This window comes from Saccopteryx leptura, chromosome 1, assembly GCF_036850995.1.
Source record: "Saccopteryx leptura isolate mSacLep1 chromosome 1, mSacLep1_pri_phased_curated, whole genome shotgun sequence".
Taxonomy (NCBI): Eukaryota; Metazoa; Chordata; class Mammalia; order Chiroptera; family Emballonuridae; genus Saccopteryx; species Saccopteryx leptura.
Genome location: NC_089503.1, coordinates 182,780,904 through 182,805,421, shown reverse-complemented (window position 1 = coordinate 182,805,421; position 24,518 = coordinate 182,780,904). Strand labels below are relative to the sequence as shown.

Genomic DNA, 24,518 nt, shown 5'->3' with positions numbered 1-24,518 from the left:
AACCCAGATTGAAGATAGGATTAGTGAAATAGAAGACAAACAACTTGAGGCACAACAGAGAGAAGAAGAAAGAGACTCAAAAATAATAAAAAACGAGAAAGCCCTACAGGAATTATCTGACTCCATCAGAAAGAATAACATAAGAATAATAGGTATATCAGAGGGAGAAGAGAAAGAAAATGGAATGGAGAATATACTCAAACAAATAATAGACGAGAACTTCCCAAGCCTGTGGAAAGAACTAAAGCCTCAAATTCAAGAAGCAAACAGAACACCGAGTTTTCTTAACCCCAACAAACCCACTCCAAGGCACATCATACTAAAGTTGACACAAACCAATGACAAAGAAAAAATTCTCAAGGCAGCCAGGGAAAAGAAGAGTACAACATATAAAGGAAGGCCTATTAGATTATCATCAGATTTCTCAGCAGAAACTCTACAAGCTAGAAGAGAGTGGACCCCAATATTTAAAGCCCTGAAAGAGAGGAACTTTCAGCCAAGAATACTATACCCATCAAAGCTATCCTTCAAGTATGAAGGAGATATAAAAACATTCACAAATACAGAAAAGATGAGAGAATTTATCACGAGAAAGCCCCCACTCCAGGAAATACTAAAGGGGGTTTTCCAACCAGATTCAAAGAACAAAAGAAAACAACACCACAAGTAACAGCTCCACCAAGAACACAATAAAACCAAACTTAAACTGTGACAACAAAGGAAAAAAAGGGGGGAGAGGATGGAGATTAACAGTAGCAAAGGACGATGAAGTGCAGAAATACTTATAAGATAGGGTACTACAATGAATATGGTAGGTACCCTTTTCATTACTTAATGGTAACCACCCTAGAAAAAACCACCACAAAAACACATGACTTAAAAAAGGTAGCAACAGAGGAAAGAAGTATGGAACACAAACAAACAGAAACAAATGATAGAAAAACAAAAGAGAAGAATCAAACTAGATACAAAACTAACAGAAAGCAATTTATAAAATGGCAGTAGGGAACCCACAAGTGTCAATAATTACACTAAATGTAAATGGATTAAACTTACCAATAAAAAGACACAGAGTAGCAGAATGGATTAAAAAAGAAAATCCAACTATATGCTGCCTACAAGAAACACATCTAAGCAACAAGGATAAAAACAAATTCAAAGTGAAAGGCTGGAAAACAATACTCCAAGCAAACAACACCCAAAAAAAAGCAGGTGTAGCAATACTCATATCTGATAATGTTGACTACAAGACAGAAAAAGTACTCAGAGACAAAAATGGTCACTTCATAATGATTAAGGGGACACTGACTCAAGAAGACACAACAATCCTTAATATATATGCACCAAACCAAGGAGCACCAAAATATATAAGACAGCTACTTATTGACCTTAAAACAAAAACTAACAAAAATACAATCATACTTGGAGACCTCAATACTCCGCTGACGGCTCTAGATCGGTCAACCAAACAGAGAATCAATAAAGATATAGTGGCCTTAAACGAAATACTAGAACACCTGGATATGATAGACATCTACAGGACACTTCATCCCAAAGCGACAGAGTATACATTTTTCTCTAGTGTACATGGAACATTCTCAAGAATTGACCATATGTTGGGCCACAAAGACAATATCAGCAAATTTAGAAAAATTGAAATTGTACCAAGCATATTCTCTGATCATAAAGCCTTGAAACTAGAATTCAACTGCAAAAAAGAGGGGGAAAAACCCACAAAAATGTGGAAACTAAACAACATACTTCTAAAAAATGAATGGGTCAAAGAAGAAATAAGCGCAGAGATCAAAAGATACATACAGACAAATGAAAATGAAAATACGACATATCAGAATCTCTGGGATGCAGCAAAAGCAGTAATAAGAGGAAAGTTCATATCACTTCAGGCCTATATGAACAAACAAGAGAGAGCCGAAGTAAACCACTTAACTTCACACCTTAAGGAACTAGAAAAAGAACAAAGACAACCCAAAACCAGCCGAAGAAAGGAGATAATAAAAATCAGAGCAGAAATAAATGAAATAGAGAACAGAAAAACTATAGAAAAAATCAATAAAACAAGGAGCTGGTTCTTTGAAAAGATCAACAAAATTGACAAACCCTTGGCAAGACTCACCAAGGAAAAAAGGCACAGGACTCAAATAAATAAAATCCAAAATGAAAGAGGAGAGATCACCACAGACATCATAGATATACAAAGAATTATTGTAGAATACTATGAAAAATTATATGCCACCAAATACAACAATCTAGAAGAAATGGATAAATTCCTAGAACAATACAACCTTCCTAGACTGAGTCATGAAGAAGCAGAAAGCCTAAACAGACCAATCAGCAGGGAGGAAATAGAAAAAACTATTAAAAACCTCCCCAAAAATAAAAGTCCAGGCCCAGACGGTTATACTAGTGAATTCTATCAAACATTCAAAGAAGACTTGGTTCCTATTCTACTCAAAGTCTTCCAAAAAATTGAAGAAGAAGCAATACTTCCAAACACATTTTATGAGGCCAACATAACCCTCATACCAAAACCTGGCAAGGATGGCACAAAGAAAGAAAACTACAGACCAATATCTCTAATGAATACAGATGCTAAAATTCTAAACAAAATACTGGCAAACCGAATACAACAACATATTAAAAAAATAATACATCATGATCAAGTGGGATTCATCCCAGAATCTCAAGGATGGTTCAACATATGCAAAACGGTTAACGTAATACACCATATCAACAAAACAAAGAACAAAAACCACATGATTTTATCAATAGATGCAGAAAAGGCTTTTGATAAAATACAACACAATTTTATGTTTAAGACTCTCAACAAAATGGGTATAGAAGGAAAATATCTCAACATGATAAAGGCCATATATGATAAACCATCAGCCAACATCATATTAAACGGCATAAAACTGAGGACTTTCTACCTTAAATCAGGAACAAGACAGGGTTGTCCACTCTCTCCACTCTTATTTAACGTGGTGCTAGAAGTTCTGGCCAGAGCAATCAGACAAGACAAAGAAATAAAAGGCATCCATATCGGAAAAGAAGAAGTAAAGGTATCACTTTTTGCTGATGATATGATCCTATACATCGAAAACCCGAAGGACTCCACAAAAAGATTATTAGAAACAATAAACCAATACAGTAAGGTCGCAGGATACAAAATTAACATACAGAAGTCCATAGCCTTTCTCTATGCCAACAATGAAATATTAGAAAACGAACTCAAAAAAATAATCCCCTTCACGATTGCAACAAAAAAAATAAAATACCTAGGAATAAACATAACAAAGAATGTAAAGGACCTATATAATGAAAATTACAAAGCATTGTTAAGGGAAATCGAAAAAGATACAATGAGATGGAAAAATATTCCTTGTTCTTGGATAGGAAGAATAAATATAATCAAAATGGCCATATTACCCAAAGCAATATACAAATTTAATGCAATTCCCATCAAAATCCCTATGAGATTTTTTAAAGAAATGGAACAAAAAATCATCAGATTTATATGGAACTATAAAAAACCCCGAATAGCCAAAACAATCCTAAGGAAAAAGAATGAAGCTGGGGGCATTACAATACCTGACTTTAAACTATATTATAGGGCCACAATAATCAAAACAGCATGGTATTGGCAGAAAAATAGACACTCAGACCAATGGAACAGAATAGAAAGCCCAGAAATAAAACCACATATATATGGTCAAATAATCTTTGATAAAGGGGCCAACAACACACAATGGAGAAAAGAAAGCCTCTTCAACAAATGGTGTTGGGAAAACTGGAAAGCCACATGCAAAAGAATGAAACTCGACTACAGCCTGTCCCCGTGTACTAAAATTAATTCAAAATGGATCAAAGACCTAAATATAAGACCTGAAACAATAAAGTACATAGAAGAAGACATAGGTACTAAACTCATGGACCTGGGTTTTAAAGAACATTTTATGAACTTGACTCCAATGGCAAGAGAAGTGAAGGCAAAGATAAATGAATGGGACTACATCAGAATAAAAAGTTTTTGCTCAGCAAGAGAAACTGATATCAAAATAAACAGACAGCCAACTAAATGGGAAATGATATTTTCAAACAACAGCTCAGATAAGGGCCTAATTTCCAAAATTTACAAAGAACTCATAAAACTCAACAACAAACAAACAAACAATCCAATAAAAAAATGGGAAGAAGACATGAATAGACACTTCTCCCAGGAAGAGATACAAATGGCCAACAGATATATGAAAAGATGCTCAGCTTCATTAGTTATTAGGGAAATGCAAAACAAAAGTACAATGAGATACCACCTCACCCCTGTTAGATTAGCTATTATCAACAAGACGGGTAATAGCAAATGTTGGAGAGGCTGTGGAGAAAAAGGAACCCTCATTCACTGTTGGTGGGACTGTAAAGTAGTACAACCATTATGGAGGAAAGTATGGTGGTTCCTCAAAAAACTGCAAATAGAACTACCTTATGACCCAGCAATCCCTCTACTGGGTATATACCCCAAAACCTCAGAAACATTGATACGTGAAGACACATGTAGCCCCATGTTCATTGCAGCACTGTTCACAGTGGCCAACACATGGAAACAACCAAAAAGCCCTTCAATAGAAGACTGGATAAAGAAGATGTGGCACATATACACTATGGAATACTACTCAGCCATGAGAAATGATGACATCAGATCATTTACAGCAAAATGGTGGGATCTTGATAACATTATAAGGAGTGAAATAAGTAAATCAGAAAAAAACAAGAACTACATGATTCCATACATTGGTGGAACATAAAAATGAGACTAAGAGACATGGACAAGTGTGTGGTGGTTACCAGGGGTGGGGGGAGGGAGGACAGGGGGAGAGTTAGGGGGAGGGGGAGGGGCACAGAAAATTAGATAGAGGGTGGCGAAGGACAATCTGACTTTGGGCGAGGGGTATGCAACATAATTTAATGACAAGGTAACCTAGACATGTTTTCTTTGAATATATGTACCCTGATTTATTAATGTCATCCCATTACCATTAATAAAAATTTATTTAAAAAAAAAAATTTAAAATAGAATTGCCTTTTGACCCAGCCATCCCACTTTTAGGAATATAACCTAGAACACCACATCAATGATTCAAAAGGAGAAATGCACCCCTATGTTTATGGCAGCATTGTTTACAATAAGCAAGATCTTGAAACAGCCCAAGTGTCTGTCAGTGGACGAGTGGATTAAAAAGCAGTGGTACATATACACAATGGAATACTATGGGGCCTTGAAAAAGAAGGTAGTATTACTTTTTTGCGACAACATGGATGGACCTAGAAACTATTATGTTAAGTGAAATAAGCCAGGCAGAGAAATAAAAATATCATATGACCTCACTCATTTGAGGAATCCAATGAACAATGTGAACTAGGAACAGAATAGAGACAGAGGCGGGGTCAAAGGGACCAGAGGGAAAGGGGATGATAGGCTGATAGGATGGGATGAGAGCAGAAAAGCAAATCCTGGAGGGAAGGTGGGAGGGCGTTACGGGGAGGGGGACAAGGGGGATGTACTGGGGAACATGAGGGAGGGGAGGATATATTCGGGGGGACACTAGAATCTATGTAAACACAATAAATTAAAATAAAAAGAATTAAAAAAAAAAAAGCATTAGAGACCACCTTGGCAGCTGTCTACCTACCATGAGCTGTTTAAGCCTTTGTTGTAAGTGGTGAGATAGGAAGCGTGGCTGCCAAAACGTTGTTTGTAAAAACCAGAATTGTGTCCCTGGTGTGGGCACAGGACTGGCTGCCGATCCAGGAATGAGGTGAGGTGCTGGGTGGTTATCTCCAGACCTCAACAGTCAGGTCTGGACCCGGCCTATGTTGGGCCATCATCACCACCTCAGGACAAAGACTTGGTGTTGTCACTTCCTCCCACTCCCCATGTCCTTCGGGGTCCCGAGACAACAGCAAATGTCCAAATAACACCAAGTCTGCAGTGGATTTAAGGCAAGCCTGGGTGTTTGCAGCCTTGGGCAACCGTGACTTGTGAGAAATGCCTGGATATGGGTAAGCTTTCAACACTGCCATCTGTGCCTGGGGGACAAAGAGTGGTGTCTCTGGAGCAAGGACTGTTTCCATACCTAGTCTGAAAACATTTGCGCTTGAGGGCTCAGTTTCGATCCTGGACCTGCTCGTCAGAGCTCGTGCAGCCTCAGGGAATTGGACCATTGCACAGCCGGGGCAGACAGACCTCTGCACACCCAGGCGTGCACTGTGGACAGAGTCCTGAAGCTGCTGATGGGCGCACACAAGCACAGACAAATAAATGCATGCTCTTCTTGCCTGATGTTTTTCCTTGTCTGAGGATTCCTTCAACTTTTATGCGGACTGGAGTTCAGCTGTTGGTGCTCGAGGGGAGTCGGGGGTGTTACAGGAAGGCAGATTGTGTGCGGATTGGCCCCTCATGCAGTCTGCAATCTGGGCTCTGGGGGGGGGGGAGGGCTAAGCTGAAGCCTTCTCCCTGAAGGGGTGATGGGAAATAAGCAGGAGCCTTCTCCCTGGAGGGGAGCAGGAGAACAGAGCAATATTTTAACTGATGGCAATGGGCTATTGCACAATTTATCTTGAAGAACAAAGCACTGTTTTCCAGAATATACTTCAGTGCTCAGCAGACTTGTGCACCTGAGGCAGGACTAAACTTGCTTGGTCAAGTACCAAAGGGTCCTTTGCTTTAAGATGTTAAACTGTCCTCCATGGTTCTCCGCCGACCCAGGGCCAAGCCTTCTGTACCCACTGAGGTGACTTGGTGACGCTAAATCCAATCACTGACGCTCCTCTGTGAAAACACCGGGCCAGCCCCAGGCAAGGTTGGAAGTAGCACAGCTCTCTTTGGGTCTTTCTGTACCTCTGTCTCCATCACCCTGTCACCCGAGGTCCAGCGGCTTCCTGCTGCTGAAGATTCATGAAGCAAGCACTTACACAGCCAGGTTTCCCCTCCCACGCAAATACCAAACACCACCCCTGCAAGCGCATGCCTCTGCCAGACACTCACACGTGCACATGCCCACACATACACATGTATACTCACATGCACAGGCATGCACAGACCCATGCATACACATGTACAAGACATGCACAAACACACCCATTTCTTATTTGTCCAAGTTTTCCCTCCCTCAGAGCTCTGCAGAGAAACCAACTGCTGTTAACGAGTAAGTGACTTAACACTCATCACATGTTCCTGCTGGCAGAGTCAATGCCAGACCAATTCTGATCCCCTTTCCTTTTCAAGGAGAGAAGACTGGGCTCAGGAGGTGAGGTCACATGTTCAATTGTTAATTAGCTAGTGGGGAGCAGAGAATGACACTCGTGTCTTGACCCTCAGCCAGCGTTTTTCCCTGCATGTGTTCCCCCAAGTTACAGGACGTCTTAAAAGGTGAAAACCAATCACTCACCAAAAAGGTTTTTAAAAATTGCATCTCTCTTAGTTCTTCCACTATCGGTCTTCTGAACACTCTGCCCCTCCGCCGGCCTCCAATCTCATCCGTCATCCCCACAACGGTTCCACTTTCTCCCTCACAAAGAAAACCTCAGTCAGGGCTCAGGTCTGTGGCTTCTCTCCCACATCTCCACACTTCTGTGTCCCTGCCCACCACTGGTTCCCTCCTTTGCAAAGCCAACCTTCCCTCTCCTTCCTCCTGCGCCTCTGACTCCTCTGGGCCATGGATATGTAATCAGCCTCCTTTTGGACCTGTCCTGGAACCTGCCTCCATCCTCCATTTACAGAAATGCCTGGCCCTTTCCTCAAAGTCAGCACACCCACCCACCTCTCTGACCTGGGCTCCTGCAATGGCTTTCCTCCTCCCTCACCAAATACTCAGCCCTTGTATCCAGCATATGGACCAGCACGTGCTTACAACTGTCTCTACACCCTGCCCCCTCTCCCCCGGCTATATTCGCTACCATGTCCCACTGCCTCTCTCTGGGGGCTCTTCCTGCAGCTTCCATGATGCCTATGATGGAGGTTCTCTGCTTTAGCCCTCAGACTTCTCTTCCACTTTCAGTGTCCCTGTGCAGGTGGCCATCAGGATTAAGCGCTCGCCCATTGATCCCCCTAACCTATCATCCAGCCTTCACCACCTCCTTCTCCACCTTCGTGTCTGCTCCACATCTGTCCTTGAAGACACCACCAAGGCCTCACACTCATCTTGCCTAGGTTGATTTCCACATCTGTCTCTCAGAATGTCCCCTCCGGCCACTGCTGACACTGCTAATGGGTCCCCATTCCTGCTGTATTCAGACTCGATTTTCAGAGTGTCTTGATGGCTCCTTTCAAGTCCTCCTACTTACACTCTGCCACCACAACCTGCCATCCCCTTCCTGTTCTTGGCCTCGCCATGGGAGGTGTAGTGGTTAAGATATGGGCACAGCACATAGCAGTTACCTTACAGATGGTTCGCCTAATCGTTCTGTACTCTAGCTCCTTACCTGTAAGGTGAGTGTATTATTAGCACCAATGCACAGTGGTGTCTGAGGACAGAACCAGGCAATGCAGGTCAAGGGCTCATGACAAGTGTGTAGCAAATGTTATCACATGATTATGACCATTGGCTTAGGCCCGGGCACTGCAGTCACCTCCCGACATGGCTTCCTGTCTCCATGGGACACCCTTGCAATTTTCCAACCTTTTTTTTCACTTTTGCCTTCAATGTGTGTGTGCATACACAAAACCTCTGAAATAAAAGTCTTAGTTCATATGATACATTTTGCTATTTTTTATTCTATCCTAGTTTTCTTTATTAAAAATATTGTGCTTGAGAGGCCCTGGCCAGCTGGCTCAGTGGATAGAGCGTTGGCCTGACGTACAGACATCTTGGGTTTGATTCCTGGTCAGGGCACACAGGAGAAGCGACCATCTGCTTATCTCTCCCTCCCTCTTCTCCTTCTCTTCCTCTTCCCTTTCCTCAGCCAGTTGCTCAACTGGTTTGAGAAGTGGGCCCGTGCACTGGGGGTACCTCGGTTGGTCTAAACATCAGCCTTAGGTGCTAAAAATAGCTCAGTTGATTCAAGCATCAGTCCCAGATGGGGGTTGCCAGGTGGATTCTGGTCAGGGCGCATGTGGGAGTCTGTCTCTCTATCTCCCCTCCTCTCACTTAAAAAAATACACATTATGCTTGATGAAATCTATTTCATGACCCAGTTTGAACTGCAGCTGTGTGATGGTCTTCTATTGCTCCCCCTTCCTGACTTTCAATCCTGCAACCTCAACATTTGCCCATGGTTAGCCTTGACCTTGGCTCTGCCCTCCCCCACACTTCTTTTTTTTTTTTTTTTTTTTTTTTTTACAGAGACAGAGAGACAGAGTCAGAGAGAGGGATAGATAGGGACAGACAGACAGGAACGGAGAGAGGTGAGAAGCATCAATCATCAGTTTTTTGTTGCGACACCTTAGTTGTTCATTGATTGCTTTCTCATATGTGCCTTGACCGCAGGCCTTCAGCAGACTGAGTAACCCCTTGCTTGAGCCAGCGACCTTGGGTCCAAGCTGGTGAGCTTTTGCTTAAACCAGATAAGCCCACGCTGAAGCTGGCAACCTCAGGGTCTTGAACCTGGGTCCTAGGCATCCCAGTCCGATGCTCTATCCACTGCGCCACCGCCTGGTCAGGCCCTCCCCCACACTTCTTTAGAGAACCTAAAGAACTCCCCATAGACCCCTTTCCTAACCCTGCACCTTTGTCAATAGTGCTCCCCGTGCCAGACGCTGAGTCCTGACAGCCACTGACAGCAGAGGGTGGAGAGATATCCTGTAGTATGGCTCCCTGGTCATATTCCCAGGAGAACCCCTGCCAGTGTGTCATCATCGAGCAGTGTGTCATCATCGAGCAGTGTGCCATCGAGTGGGGTGATGAGAAGGATTGAGGCCACATTCATACTCAGCAGGAGAGAGTGTTCTGTTAAATTATGTCATTTTGGCAAAGCAGGGGGTAATGGTGGCAGAGTCCTGCATAATGGCAGTCTGCGTCCCAGCCAAATGCATCATTTGCTGAAATGCATCATTTGTTTTATGCTCCTTTATGGAATTTTTCAAAATTACATTCCAACATGTAATCATCTTTCTGTGCCTTTGTGATATCCCTTACTTGCTTGGAAGCTATATGGGGCCAAGGGTTATATTTACCTTCTCTTCACATCATAGGACATCTGGTTTATTCTCATGTACACATTAGGTAATGTATTTGATCAATGCACAAATGACTTTTATCACTGAGGTTTCAGGCCCAGGGCAAGTCAACCTGGGAAGTATTTTTGAGCATGGGAACCCTTTGGCACTCTACTTCTCAGGACACCTTTCAGATTGGGTCTATAGGGCTGGGGATCCATACACAATAAATGAACTTCCCAGGAAGACAGTCTTAGCCCATTGATGGAAACAAAGTAGCCTGATCTACACTGAGGACACTTGAGACAGGCTGACTGTCCAGGGGAAGAGGCATTAGGAATGTCCCCCACAGCAGTGTCCCTGTGAGTACAAGTGGTTGTCCAGACTTCCAAGTGACACTTGTAGTGGGAGCTTTAGGGTTCAAATGCTTCCTGACCATTTACCAAATGTCAGGAGCTAGTGTCTTTCTCATTGCTGCTCCAATGAAACAGTTGTGCAAAGGTTGTACAGCGTTTGGAGTCAGGCAGATATGGGTATGAAGGCTGGCACCCTTGCTTTCCAACTGCATGGCCTTCCATGAATGACACTGCTGAGCCTCAGTTTCCCCATCAATAAGGTAGGACAACAGGCTCATCTTTCCTTTGGGAGGAATAGGTGTAATATAGCAATCTCCTCTAATAAGCTGCCTGAAACATGATAGGCACGTTAGCAAAAACTCTTGTTTTTCTCATTATTAAGAGGGACACATAGTCACCCATTTCTACCTGAGAGAACTGATTCCTAGAGCTTTGATCATTAGCCAAAGTTACTTGGTTTTGGCATGAGATGCAGGCACTGCATCTGACCCCAAACCCTCACTATTCCCGTATGCTGCAGCTGCCGGCCTCTGGGAGGATTTATCACACTGTTCTCAGCTACCAACTCCTATGGAATGTAATTTTATTGACCACGTGAATATGGATGATTCCAGTGAATACTACTCTACAAAAATGTTTACAGACCAATATTCAGTGTCTGCGTTCGATGGTAAAGCTAGGAAAAGGATATGAAGACAAGATTCGCATCAGACAGGACAGATGCCATTGCCTGGGCTGGAAACCACTTTTCAAGCCTCCAGTCCCATTGGAGGCTCAACCTCAGTCTCCTTCAAATGCCTCCTGGCCAGCCACACCCACCCACCATGCCTCTGCCTGAAATAGCCTCTTGCCCTCCGCTCTGCCCAACAAGCTTCCTTATTCCAGTTACAATACCTTTATCTCAGAAGGCTGCCTCATCGGGAAGGCCTCCTAGGCTTACTCAATTGTCTCTGTGACACTCTGTTCTTAGTTCTGAACCAGAACTCACTACCTTGTAGTAGATAACTTACCTATCTATATGGCTCTTTCCCACTACATTGAAACTTCCTGGTGTTACCCATTCTTGCCATTCTAGAACCTTGCTAAATACAAAGGACACAGGGCAGAGTCAGATGAAGTACTTGTTGGGTAAATGAAATCATCCTGCCCAACCTCCTGCATTTGAGTCCAACTGTGCATTTTCTATTTTGGTTTTATATGTACCACATGCTGGTGGATTCTCGCCTCCCTTTAGAAGACACACTCCACAAGCTAATAAACATTTCTTGCTGACTGTGTTCTGTCACTGTGCTTGTCTGCCCTTCCACACAGAGACAGCCACAGTGCGGGGACCACTGTGCCCTACACATCCAAGGCAAAACAAAATGATATAACACTCCCAAAACAAGAACACAAGATGCAAATGGTTTCAAAAAATTGAGCAAAAGCCTAAGTAAACAAAAACAAGGAAAAAACCAGGCAGAGAGACAGAGCTGTATGTCAGACCAGGCTTAGGGTCTTCTCAGGCCCTGACCAACAGACTTGGTTGATGGGCACATAGGTTTCCAATACAAAAAGGGGCCTGATGGATGTCTAGTGTCATGGAACCCTGCAGATGCTTCTAGATAATGTCCCCACACACCTACTCTTTGAGAGCAGCAAGGAGGTGCTGCAGGTATGAGACATCCTGGGACTAGAGGACTGCTCAACATTTATTAAGCACTTACTGCTTACCAGGCACATGCTAGGCACTGTCACCTGCCCTCTCTCAGTGTGAAGTCTGTTGAGGAAGGCTGTTACTTCTGCTTTACCTCAGGAAACTGAAGCGTAGTGTTTATACAAGTCAAACTGTTTTGGGGAAGAGAACCCCTGGCTTACTCAGTTATACACTTTCCATCAACACAGACATTTATGTGACAAAGTTGGTTAAAAAGCCAAGTCCACGGTTTGCTACAGTTGTTGGTGTGAACACGAGGTTCAAAGTTCACCTGGCATTAGCCCCAGAACAGGGGAGGGGGTCCCCTACCTGTGTCTGGCCTGTCACTCACTGCCTCCTGCAACCATCTGAGGTCACAGCGTGAAGCTTGGGAGGCCTCACCATCCCTGCTCAGGTGGGTGCAGCTTGGACCTGTTCTGCTCAAGGTGGGCTGGGGGCTGCCTGAGGAGACACCCTGTTGTTGGACAGAAGATTCAACATGCCTTACTCAAGTGGGGATGGGGCGACTTGCAGTTTCCCGAAGGGAAATAAACAGCCTACCCTTCCCCTCCCCAAATCACAGGGATGCCTGGGCAGACTCCTTGGGAATGCAGCACCCCTCCCAGGAGACCTAAATTCAGATGTAGATGACTGATACCAAGTCTTTCTTAAGATTGGGTTGGGGGAGAGGAGGAGACAGCTCTAAGATGGAAAAGAAATCAATCTCCTGAAGACAGAAAATGATGAGAAATAGGTAAGTAGTTGTAAGTTGGTGCAAAATGATGTTCTGAAAAGCATGGGTTTGGGATTAGCCATCCTAGGTTTCCAATCCTGCTTCACTACCCACTTAGCTGTAGCTCTCAGACAAGTCTACCCGCCCTTCTGGGCCTTGCAGTTCTCGTCTGTAGGCTAGAGACATAGTGCCGCCAGGGTTGCATCCCTGTGGACAGGGGGGTATATGCCTGGCCTGCGAGAACACACACAGGGAAACAGGGTCCTTACAAGCCATCACACAGAGGTCCTGGCTCCAGGCTGCAGTCCCAGGCATGCAGGAGCCTGCAGGCACTGCTAGCCTTGGGTTGTTAGCTTGAGGTAGGTTAGGGCATAGGACCAAGGGGTCTGTTTCCTCTCCCACTCACTGACTGGCCCTCCCCAGCCCTCACCTGGCCAACTTGGCCAGCTCTAGGAGACTTCGTCATTCTGCCTCCTGGGAGAAGGAGTTAAGGGCTGAGATGAATCTCCTTCTACTCCCCCCTGCCTCCTACATGGAAAGCAAGGTCCCTCCACTCAAGCCAGATGACAGTGGTGTCTGAGTGAGGCACACTCTCCAGGGAGGTAGGTGGGCTACTTCTTGGGTTTTCTGCCTCACATCCCCTGAGTGGGAGCAAGAATGTGTTTACAGATTGCTGGTGACTTTTCTCCCCTCTGCTTGCCCTGTTTGTTTCCACTGAGCTGGGGCTGGCCAGTCACTTGGCTGTCGGGCTGGAAGGCTCAGGGTGCAGGTAGAGGTCAAAGGCTGTGGCAGCTGCTCCTGCCTCCACCAGGAGAATAGCACCTGGACCTGCCTGGGAGTGGGGGGGGGGGGGGCGGGGGGAGGCGGAGGGATGCTTCAAAAGGGGGGAGTGTGTGTGAGTGTGGGGGGCACAGGCCAGTGTCTGGCGGGCCCCTTCTACCCAGTTGGCCAGTGCTACCGGCCAGGGCAGGCAGGAGCTGAGGCCACGGCTGCTACTGCTGCAGCCAGATGTGCCAGTCGCGCAGGAAGGAGTGGCCCGCGGACCCGCAGCAGCTCAGGGCAGCCAGGGAGCTGCCGCCCCCGCAGGCAGCTGCACTGCAGGGACGCTTCCTGGGGAGCCAGCAATCCCCAGACCTGGCAAATCCGTGGCCAGGCAGCCGATAAGAGGACCACCCCGCTGGGGTACCAGCTCGCGCCTCCGCCCCAGGCGTTACCTTCCACTTTGGTGAGGGTCAGGACCGGACTATTGCAGGCGCTGAGCGGGGCCACCCTAGCCGAGTGTTTCTTCATGGTGAGCCGTCCGCCTGCAGGAGCCACGATCGTCTACATCCTGGGGCCGGCCGAACGCCCTCAGTGCCGGCGGCCTCCCCGTGCAGGAGCGCGAGGTCGCCGCTCAGGCCCTGCCCCGCTGCCAGCGCGCTCCTGTTGCCGAGCTCACTGCGGTGGCTGCCCGGTGGAGCACATCTTCCCGGCCGGCCGCGCAGCTACTCCACACGCGCGCACAGCCTCCCGCCTGGCCTGCTGCAAACTCCAACGTCACGGCCAAGTGCGCTCCCCACGCCCAGCCCGACTCACCTGCCCCGCCCGCGCCCAGGACGCCCAGCCTGCAGCCTGTTCCTCCCTCGGCGCCTGGTCATGGTTGCAGCCTCTGAGCCAGACTACCAGCTCCTGGATCAACCCTGAATAGGACCGGTGCACTGGAGGGGACCCCGAGAACTAGACCTCAGGGTTCTACAAGTTTAGAATAGGGGGTGTTTGACTCTAGATGGAGAGGGGACTCCTCCCTGCACTCAATCCTGAATTGTTGGTTTACAGGAAGAGTCAGAAAAGGAAAGTTCCCCACGTCTTCATTAACTTCTATGAAAGTCTAGGGGCACATTATTTTGTGTAACCCCTGGGGACAGCTCCTTTCCGGGGGAGGAGATACAAAGCCCACAGAAATAAAGCAGCCACAAGAAACAAAGGTTCCAGGAGATTTCTGCTCCTGCCTCACTGCCCCAGTAGGGAGAGGCCCCACTTCCCGGGGAGGGGGCAGAGAAAACTTCATGTCTGCCTGGCCGGGTGCTTGCAGACCAGCTATAAACTACCTGCCGATTAAGCTGGTTAAAAAGCAATGACATATCTATTGCATCGCTGGCCGGGTGATCCCTGAATGACTATAAGTCCCCAGGTGCATTTATGCCATAATAGTGCACCCTCAGAGATGCCCTGCCATTGTCCCTGCAGCTGGAATATGCAGGGCTTGTGTAGCCCCAGGACTCCAAGGACCTGTGGGCATCTCAGTCACACACGTCCAACCACCTGTTTTTGTCCCAACCTCCATTGGGAATCTGAAGGATCCCTGGTAATTCAGGGTAGATTTTGTAGTTACTGTTAAGTCCTTACCCAGAGGTTTGAGCCTTCCACTACTCAGTTCCCTGTCTCAAAGTTGGTATTCTATGGCATGATGTTATTCTTGTCCTCTAAAAGGGTAACTCAGTGGAGTGGTGGAGTGGAGAGTGACATTAGAGCAACAAGGTTTCCTTGGCAAGTGAACTTGACTCAAAGGAACTACTGAGTTAAAGCCTGCCCAGATTTCCTAAGCCTGGCACCTACCAGCTGTTTCTGGTGATGTCTGCAGCATACGCCCAGGTCTCTGGCAGAAGTGGTTCCTAGAAGTTTCTTTCGTAGGGTTCTTGTTATCACTTGCCTTCTTGAACAGCTGTGATAAACAGAATGGCAGGTGAGTCCCACATCCCTCAAATCCAGAGATTTCAGGGTTATTTCTTATGGTTATATCCCAGAAAGGGTTTTGAAGGTCTCTGCAGAGTCCTCTAGTGGTAGCCTTCACTCCATGCACCTCTTACAGGGAACTGGTCCCAAGACCCCTACGGATGACACTACAGTTAGTCATTAAGTCATCCCTTTCTTTGTGAAAATTAAGCAAAATAAGCTTAAAGCAAAAGAATCTCCTATATTAAAGAGGACCTTTTGTTACAACATAATATTCTTATGTGTTGCTTCACAAAGTTCATCAATCACCATTTATTATATACATGGTAAATAGAATAAGTATTGCCTCCCAGGGCCCATGTTTTGAGCACTTACTATGTATCAAGTACTGCATTAAATGTTTTACATTAATCATTTCATTTCTTACTCACAAAAGCTCCATCAGATTGTTGTCACCTTGTTTTTCATCTGGGGGAACTGAAGCTTAAGAGGGGTTAAAGAAAATGCCCCGGGTCACGGAGTGTGCAGTTGGCTGAGCAGTGATTGAACTCAGGGTCTGACAGTCAGAGCCCTGTACACATAACTACTGTGCTGTTGTTCTCTCAGACAGTCGTGCCCCCTCTGAGGCTGTGCTTGCTATAGTTTTTGTTACCAGCAGTTGACACCGGTCTGAAAATATTAAATGGAAAATTCCAGAAACAAACAATGCCTACTCATTCACCTGACTTCATCTTATCAGGTAGGTGTTATTCTGTCCCACATCATCCCAAAATGAGACAAGAGAGACCATACTCACATGACTTCTAGGACAGTGTATTGTTATAACTGTTCTATTCTAGTACTGGTTATTGTTGTTAATCTCTTATTGGGCCTGATTTAGAAATTAAGCTTTATCATGTGTGTGTATGTATAAAAAAAGGATAGTATTCACAGGATTTAGAACTATCTGTGGTATCAGGCAGCCACTGGGGGTCTTAGAACATATTCCCTGTTGTAAGTGGGGAGTGCTGTTATAAATGTAAAATGCAAATATTCCACCTAACTATTCCAGTTCAGGAGGGAGATCCATGTCAAGTAATTTCCTTTCACTGGAGTATGGCTTTAATAGATTTCATCGTGCTCAAACACATCCTGGAGAACCTAGCCCAGCCGGGGTCTCCCCCAGGACTTCCATTTTCAGTGTATGTGCTGCTGAAGCATGTAACCGCAGCACCTCAAACTGGGCTGTCCACACTCATCCTACTGGGCAGGTCAAAATGGGGGTACCCAATAAATATTGTTTGCTCTTCAAGGCATTGACTTTCCATTTTTGTGATTGTTGGTCAAATAAGTTTGTAAATATGATATATATGTTTGCTTACTTATAGTTTGCATTGTGTGGGGGGGACAGGCTGTAAGCGGCTGGGTCGTTATAGCCCGAGGCTTAGTTTTAAGACTAAGTTTTTCCCCACACCCTTGACTGATTGCATGATGTGGGTGGTGCACTCTCATGAGTAATACAATTATACCTCAGATAAGTGACTTTGTATCAGAGACTTCCTTGTTTGTATATTGGATTAAAGGTTTTGATTTCTATACTATAAAGTGGGGCAGACCAGGAGCTTGCTCTCTCTCTCTCTCTCTCTCGCTCTCTCTCTCTCGGTTCCTGAGATTAGCATTAGAGGAGAGAGCAGAAAAGGAAGAGTGATTACATTCTAGCGGGAGCCCAGGCTGTAGGAGAGCAGAGAAAGGCCACATGGAGGAGAGGAGAAGCAGCCAAGATGGTGGAATGCTGAGGGAGAAGCCAGTTTGTGCAAAGTTTGTGCAGGGAGAAGGAGATGGGGAACAGAGGTGAATAAGGCTGGTAAGGTAGAAACCTTTGATCCTAGGAAACTCAGATAAGTCAGTGGCTTTGGGAGCCCTGAATGGAAAGAGAAGTGTTTTCTCACTGTGTGTATTTCTTGCCCGCCGGGTGCAAGCTAGGATTAAAGCTAATGGCCCACCAGTTCTTGGCTCTGTTGTTTCATTACCGACTGTCCGAATCAAATGCGAACCTGCATGGGCCAGGCAGCTGTGATGGTGGCCGTGGCTACTGGCTTTACAGTGATGTTATGTGCAAATCAAATAGATAACAATTGAATATTATAAAATATTCCTGCCTATCCTCACTCATTAACTGTGACCTAAACCTTCCTCCCTGCCCCCTCCCCAACCCACCCACAGGACCTTTTGATATCTGAAAGGCCATCACCTCCTCTTGTCTGTCATCTTCTGTTTATCAAAGAAGAGGTACCGCTTGTCATCTCCTCTTCCGCCCCTGATTCAAGAGCTCAGTGATGTTTCTTTTTTTCTGTACTCAATTCACTCAGACTGTGTGCTCTCTCCCTTTATGTTTCATCCAAAAAGTCTTAACCCTTCCCCCACCCCCGTAAAAAACCCCACCACCTTTTTACAGTCCTTTGTAAACCAGGAGTTCCTACTGCTTGGCTCTCTGAGTACAGATTCTCTTCAGTGCACACACACCCTTTTTAGGAGTGGAGGTACATATTTAAAAACTCACTTAAAAAGGTGCTCACCCCTGCATGCGGTGCCGAGGCTTGCAGTTCTGGCACGGCACATAACCCCACCCACAAGGGTGAGGCAAAGGCCGAGGCTGCCAAGACCTGTAGACCTGGGCATGTGATCAGAGCTCCCCTGTAGAAAAGAGATGGAAACCACAGTGATAGCCCCAGCAGGCTGGCACCAGCAATGCCCATACCTGAATGCCCTAGGCAGCAGCAGTAGAGGGGGTGGTGGTCCTGCAGACAGACCACACCTAGGGATCACAGAGGCCACACCCATTGGACTCCAGGGGCCACAGCCTTCTTATACACAGACAAAATGGGAAGGCAGAGAACTGCAACACAATGAATCAAGATAAATCACCAAAAAAGGACCTGAATGAGTCAGATATAACCAAATTACCAGATACAGAGTTTAAAATAATGATTGTTAGGATGCTCAAAGATTTAGAACAACAATAGATGGTCATTATGAACACCTAGATAAAGACATAGCAAATATAAAAAGGACATTGAAATAATAAAAAAGAATCAGTCAGAAATGACAAATACATCAAACAAAATGAAGATCACAATGTAAAGAATTAAAAGCAGGATGGATAAAGCTGAGGATCGAATCAGCGAGTTAGAGAACAAGATAAATTAAGGCACAGAAGCAGAGCAGAAAAAGAAAAGAGACTCATAAAGTCTGAGGAAACTCTAAGAGAGTTCTGTGACAACATGAAGAGAAATAACATCCATATCATAGAGGTTCCTGAAGAAGAAGAGAAAGAACAAGGGATAGAGATTTTGTTCAACCATATCATAGCTGAAAACTTCCCTAAATTAATGCAGAAAAATGTCTCACAAGTTCAAGAAGCACAGAGAACTCCATTAAAGAGAAACCCAAAGAAATCTACACCAAGACACATCATAATTAAAATACTGAAGTTAAGTGATAAAGAAAAAATATTAAAAAGCTGCTAGAGAAAAAAAGATTATTACCTACAAAGGAGCCCCCATAAGGATGACATCAGACTTCTCAACAGAAATATCTGGCCTCATCAGACACTTGAGGCCAGAAGGGAATGGCAAGAAATATTCAAAGTAATGCAGAACAAGAGCCTATAACCAAGACTACTTTATCCAGCAAGGCTATCATTTAAAATTGAAGGAGAAATAAAATACTTCCCAGACCAAAAAAAAAAAAAAAATCAAGGAATTCACTACAACCAAATCAATACTGCAAGAAATGCTAAGGGGCCTGCTGTAAACAGATCAAACGGGGAAAGAAATATAGCAAAAGAGGAATACAGCTTTAAAGAATAAAATGGCAATAAACAACTACATATCAATAATAACCTTAAATGTAAATGGATTAAATGATCCAATCAAAAGACATAGGGTAGCTGTGTGGATAAGAAAACAGGACCCATACATATACTGTCTACAAGAGACATACCTTAAAACAAAAGATGCACATAAACTGAAGGTAAAAATATGGAAAAAAAATATTTCATGCAAATGGAAATGAAAAAAAAAGCTGGGGTAGCAATACTTATGTCAGACAAAATGGACTTTAAAACAAAGACTATAGTAAGAGATAAAGAAGGTCACTATATAATGATAAAGGGAGCAAACAGGAAGATATAACCATTATAAATATCTATGCACCTAATATAGGAGCACCTAAATATATAAAGTAGACTTTGATGGATATAAAGGGCGAGATCAACAGCAATACTATAATAGTAGGAAATTTCAATACCCCTCTAACATCACTAGATAGATCCCCATAAAGAAAATTACAAAGAAACAACAGACTTAAAGGACACACTAGATCACCTGTATTTAATAGATATCATTAGAACCTTTTACCCTAAAGCAGCAGAATATACATTCTTTTCAAGTGCTCATGGTACATTCTCTAGAATAGACCACATGTTAGGGCACAAAAGCGGTCTCAACAAATTTAAGAAGACTGAAATCATATCAAGCATTTTCTCTGATCACAATGGCATGAAACTAGAAATCAACTACAACAGAAAAACTGAAAAATACTCAAACACTTAGACACTAAATAGCATGTTATTAAATAATGAATGGGTTAACATTGAGATCAAAGAAGAAATAAAATAATTTCTAGAAACAAATAATGAGCATACATCAACTCAAAATTTATGGGACACAGCAAAAGCAGTCCTGAGAGGGAAATTCATAGCATTACAGGCATACCACAAGAAGCTAGAAAAAGCTCAAGTAAACAACTTGACCCTGCATCTAAAAGAACTAGAAAAAGAACAGCAAGTAAAGCCCAGAGGTAGTAGAAGGCAGGAAATAATAGAGATCAGAGCAGAAATAAATGACATAGAGGCTAAAGAAACAATACAGAGGATCAATGAAACCAGGCGCTGGTTTTTTGAAAAGGTAAACAAGATTGATGAACCTTTAACCAGACTCACCAAGAAAAAAAGAGAGAGGACTCAAATAAATAAAATTAGAAACGAGAGTGGAGAAATAACAACTGACACAACAGAAATACAAAATATTGTAAGAAAATACTATGAAGAACTATACGCCAAAAAACTAGACAACCTAGATGAAATGGACAGATTCCTTGAAACATACAATCTTCCAAAAATTAATCTGGAAAAATCAGAAAACCTAAACAGACTGATTACAACAAATGAGATTGAAACAGTTATCAAAAAACTCTCAACAAAGAAAAGCCCTGGGCCTGATGGCTTCACAAGTGAATTCTGCCAAATATTCAAAGAAGAACTAACTCCTATCCTTCTCAAGCTATTTCAAAAAATTCAAGAGGAAGGAAGACTTCCAGTCTTCTTTTATGAGGCAAGCATAATTCTGATTCTAAAACCAGGCAAAGACAACACAAAGAAAGAAAATTATAGGTCAATATCCCTGATGAATTAAATGCTAAAATCCTCAACAAAATATCATATTAGCAAACCGGATCCAGCAATATATGAAAAAAATCATATATCATGATCAAGTGTGATTTATTTTGGGGAGGCAAGGCTGGTACAATATTTGCAAATCAATCAATGTGATTCATCGCATAAACAAAAGGAAGGAGAAAAATCACATGATAATTTCAATAGATGCAGAAAATGCATTTGATAAAATCCAGCACCCATTCATGATCAAAACTCTCAGCAAAGTGGGAATACAAGGAACATACCTCAACATGATAAAGGCCATCTATGACAAACCCACAGCCAACATCATACTCAATGGGCAAAAATTGAAAGCAATCCCCTAAGATCAGGAACAAGGCAGGGGTGCCCCTTTTCACAACTCGTATTCAACATAGTTCTGGAAGTCGTAGCCACAGCAATCAGACAAGAAGAAGAAATAAAAGGCATCCAAATTGGAAAAGAAGAAGTAAAACTATCATTATTTGCAGAGGATATGATAATGTATATAGAGAACTCTAAAATCTCAGTAAAAAATCTACTGGACCTGATAAATGAATTCAGCAAGGTGGCAGAATATAAAATTAATACTAAAAAATCAGAGACATTTTTATACATCAGCAATGAACTGTCAGAAAGAGAAATTAAGGAAGCAATCTCCTTCACTACTGCAACAACAAAAAAAGTACCTAGAAGTAAATTTAATCAAGGAAATTACAGACTTATACTCGGAAAATTATAAAACATTGATAAAAGATATCAGGGAAGATACAAACAAGTGGAAACATGTACCGTGCTCATGGTTAGGAAGAATAAACATCATTAAAATATCTATATTACCCAAAGCAATTTATAAATTCCATGCAATACCAATTAAAATACCAATGACATACTTCAAGAATATAGAACACATATTCCAAAAGTTTATATGGAACCAATAAAGAACACAAATAGCCTCAGCAATCTTGAAAAGGAAGAATAAAGTGGGAGGTATCACACTTCCTGATATCAAGTTATACTATAAGTCCACTGTACTCAAAACAGCCTGGTACTGACATAAGAACAGGCATATAGATCAATGGAACAGAACAGAGAACCCAGAAATAAACCCACACCTTTATGAACAACTGATATTTGACAAAGAAGGTAAAAGCATACAATGGAGTAAAGACAGTCTCTTCAACAAATGGTGTTGGGTAAATTGGACATCTACCTGCAAAAAAATGAAAGTAGACCACCAACTTACACCATTCACAAAAATAAACTCAAAATGGATAAAAGACTTAAATGCAAGCGTGAATCCATAAGTATCTTAGAAGAAAACATAGGCTGTAAGCTCTCTGACATCTATTGCAGCAAGATATTTGCTGATTTATCTCCACGAGCAAGTGAAATAAAGTACAGGATAAACAAATGGGACTATATCAAACTAAAAAGCTTTTGCACAGCTAAAGACAATAAGAACAGAATAAAAAGACAAACTACACAATGGTAGAACATATTTGACAATACATCTGATAAGAGGTTACTAACCAAAATTTATAAAGAACTTGTAAAACTCAATACCAGGAAGACAAATAATCCAATCAAAAATTAGGCAAAACAAATGAATAGACACTTCATTTGTATGTCCAAAGAGGACATACAGATGGCCAATAGGCATATGAAAAAATGCTCAACATCACTAATCATTAGAGAAATGCAAATTAAAACCACAATGAGATATCACCTCACACCAGTCAGAATGGCGCTCATCAACAAAACAACACAGAATAAGTGCTGGCGAGGATGTGGAGAAAAGGGAACCTTCCTGCACTGCTGCTGGGAATGCAGACTGGTGCAGCCACTGTGGAAAACAGTATGGAGATTCCTCAAAAAATTAAAAATCGAACTGCCTTTTGACCCAGCTATCCCACTTTTAGGAATATACCCCAAGAACACCATAGCACTGTTGCAAAAGGAGAAGTGAACCCCCATGTTTATGGCAGCATTGTTCACAATAGTGAAGATCTGAAAACAGCCCAAGTGTCCGTCAGTGGACGAGTGGATTAAAAAGCTTTGGTACATATATACTATGGAATACTACTCAGCCATAAGAAATGATGACATCGGATCATTTACAACAACATGGATGGACCTTGATAACATTATACTGAGTGAAATAAGTAAATCAGAAAAAACTAAAAACTGTATGATTCCATACATAAGTGGGACATAAAAATGAGACTCAAAGACATGGACAAGAGGGTGATGGTTGGAGGGGGAAAGGCAAGGGGGGAGGGGAGTGGCACAAAGAAAACCATATAGAAGGTGATGGAAGACAATTTGACTTTGAGTGATGGGTATGCAACATAATCAAATGTCTAAATAACCTGGAGATGTTTTCTCTGTACATATATACCCTGATTTATCAATGTCACCCCATTAAAATTAATAATAAATTTATTTTTATTGAATTAAAAAAACTCACTTTATATTATTCTATAAAGTGAACTGTGTACTGGTGTACAAGTACACACTAGTATTTTGAGAATTCCAAGAATTTAAAACTCTATGCTGGAGTTAGCTATCATGACCTAACTTAGGGATGCCCACACTCATAAAGAACAGCTGTGTTTTGTGTTCTTAGCATTAAAAGTCCAAACACTGAAGTAAGTTCCTTGAATAGATACAGAGAGTAACAGCCTCTGATGCAAAACTTACAGACCACAGGCGTGTTACACTCCCCATAGCCCCAGCTGCCTCCGTGCCTCCCCGTCCCTGTCCCCACTCCTGCTCCACACCAGGAGAGAGGAGGTGAGAGAGAGGTCCCGAGTGAGAAAGGCAATGAAACAACAAGCTCCTTCCTCCACCAAGGGCTATATTTCACTTGCAACCCACAGGTGGGGCACAGCCACAGCCCTTTAGGAAGAGAAAGGCAGACAAGCCTGGGGTGAATCATCAAGAAGAGGTGGCTATGTCCTGCCTGGTTGGTCCTCAGCTCTCGGTCGGCCTTTTTTTTTTTTGTATTTTTCCGAAGCTGGAAACGGGGAGAGACAGTCAGACAGACTCCCGCATGCGCCGGACTGGGATCCACCTGGCACGCCCACCAGGGGGCGACGCTCTGCCCACCAGGGGGCGATGCTCTGCCCCTCCGGTGGGGTTGCTCTGCCGCGACCAGAGCCACTCTAGCGCTTGGGGCAGAGGCCAAGGAGCCATCCCCAGGGCCCAGGCCATCTTTGCTCCAATGGAGCCTTGGCTGCAGGAGGGGAAGAGAGAGACAGAGAGGAAGGAGAGGGGGAGGGGTGGAGAAACAGATGGGTGCTGCTCCTGTGTGCCCTGGCCGGGAATCGAACCCCAGACCCCTTGCACGCAATGCTGACGCTCTACCACTGAGCCAAACGGCCAGGGCCTCGGTCGGCATTTAGCGTCTTTAAATA

At 43.6% G+C, this 24,518-nt stretch overlaps 1 protein-coding gene across 2 annotated transcripts in view; it reads right to left on the bottom strand.

Moving 5' to 3' along the window:
- Positions 1-14,481, bottom strand: part of SLC35F3 (solute carrier family 35 member F3) — a 99,084-nt gene extending 84,603 nt beyond the window's left edge. For both annotated transcript variants that reach the window (XM_066382306.1, XM_066382314.1), the window contains exon 1: positions 14,147-14,481. In XM_066382306.1, the coding sequence (XP_066238403.1) occupies positions 14,147-14,222 (76 nt within the window). In that variant the 5' untranslated portion in view covers positions 14,223-14,481. The remainder of the gene's footprint in view (positions 1-14,146) is intronic.
- Between the last annotated feature and the right edge of the window lie 10,037 nt (positions 14,482-24,518).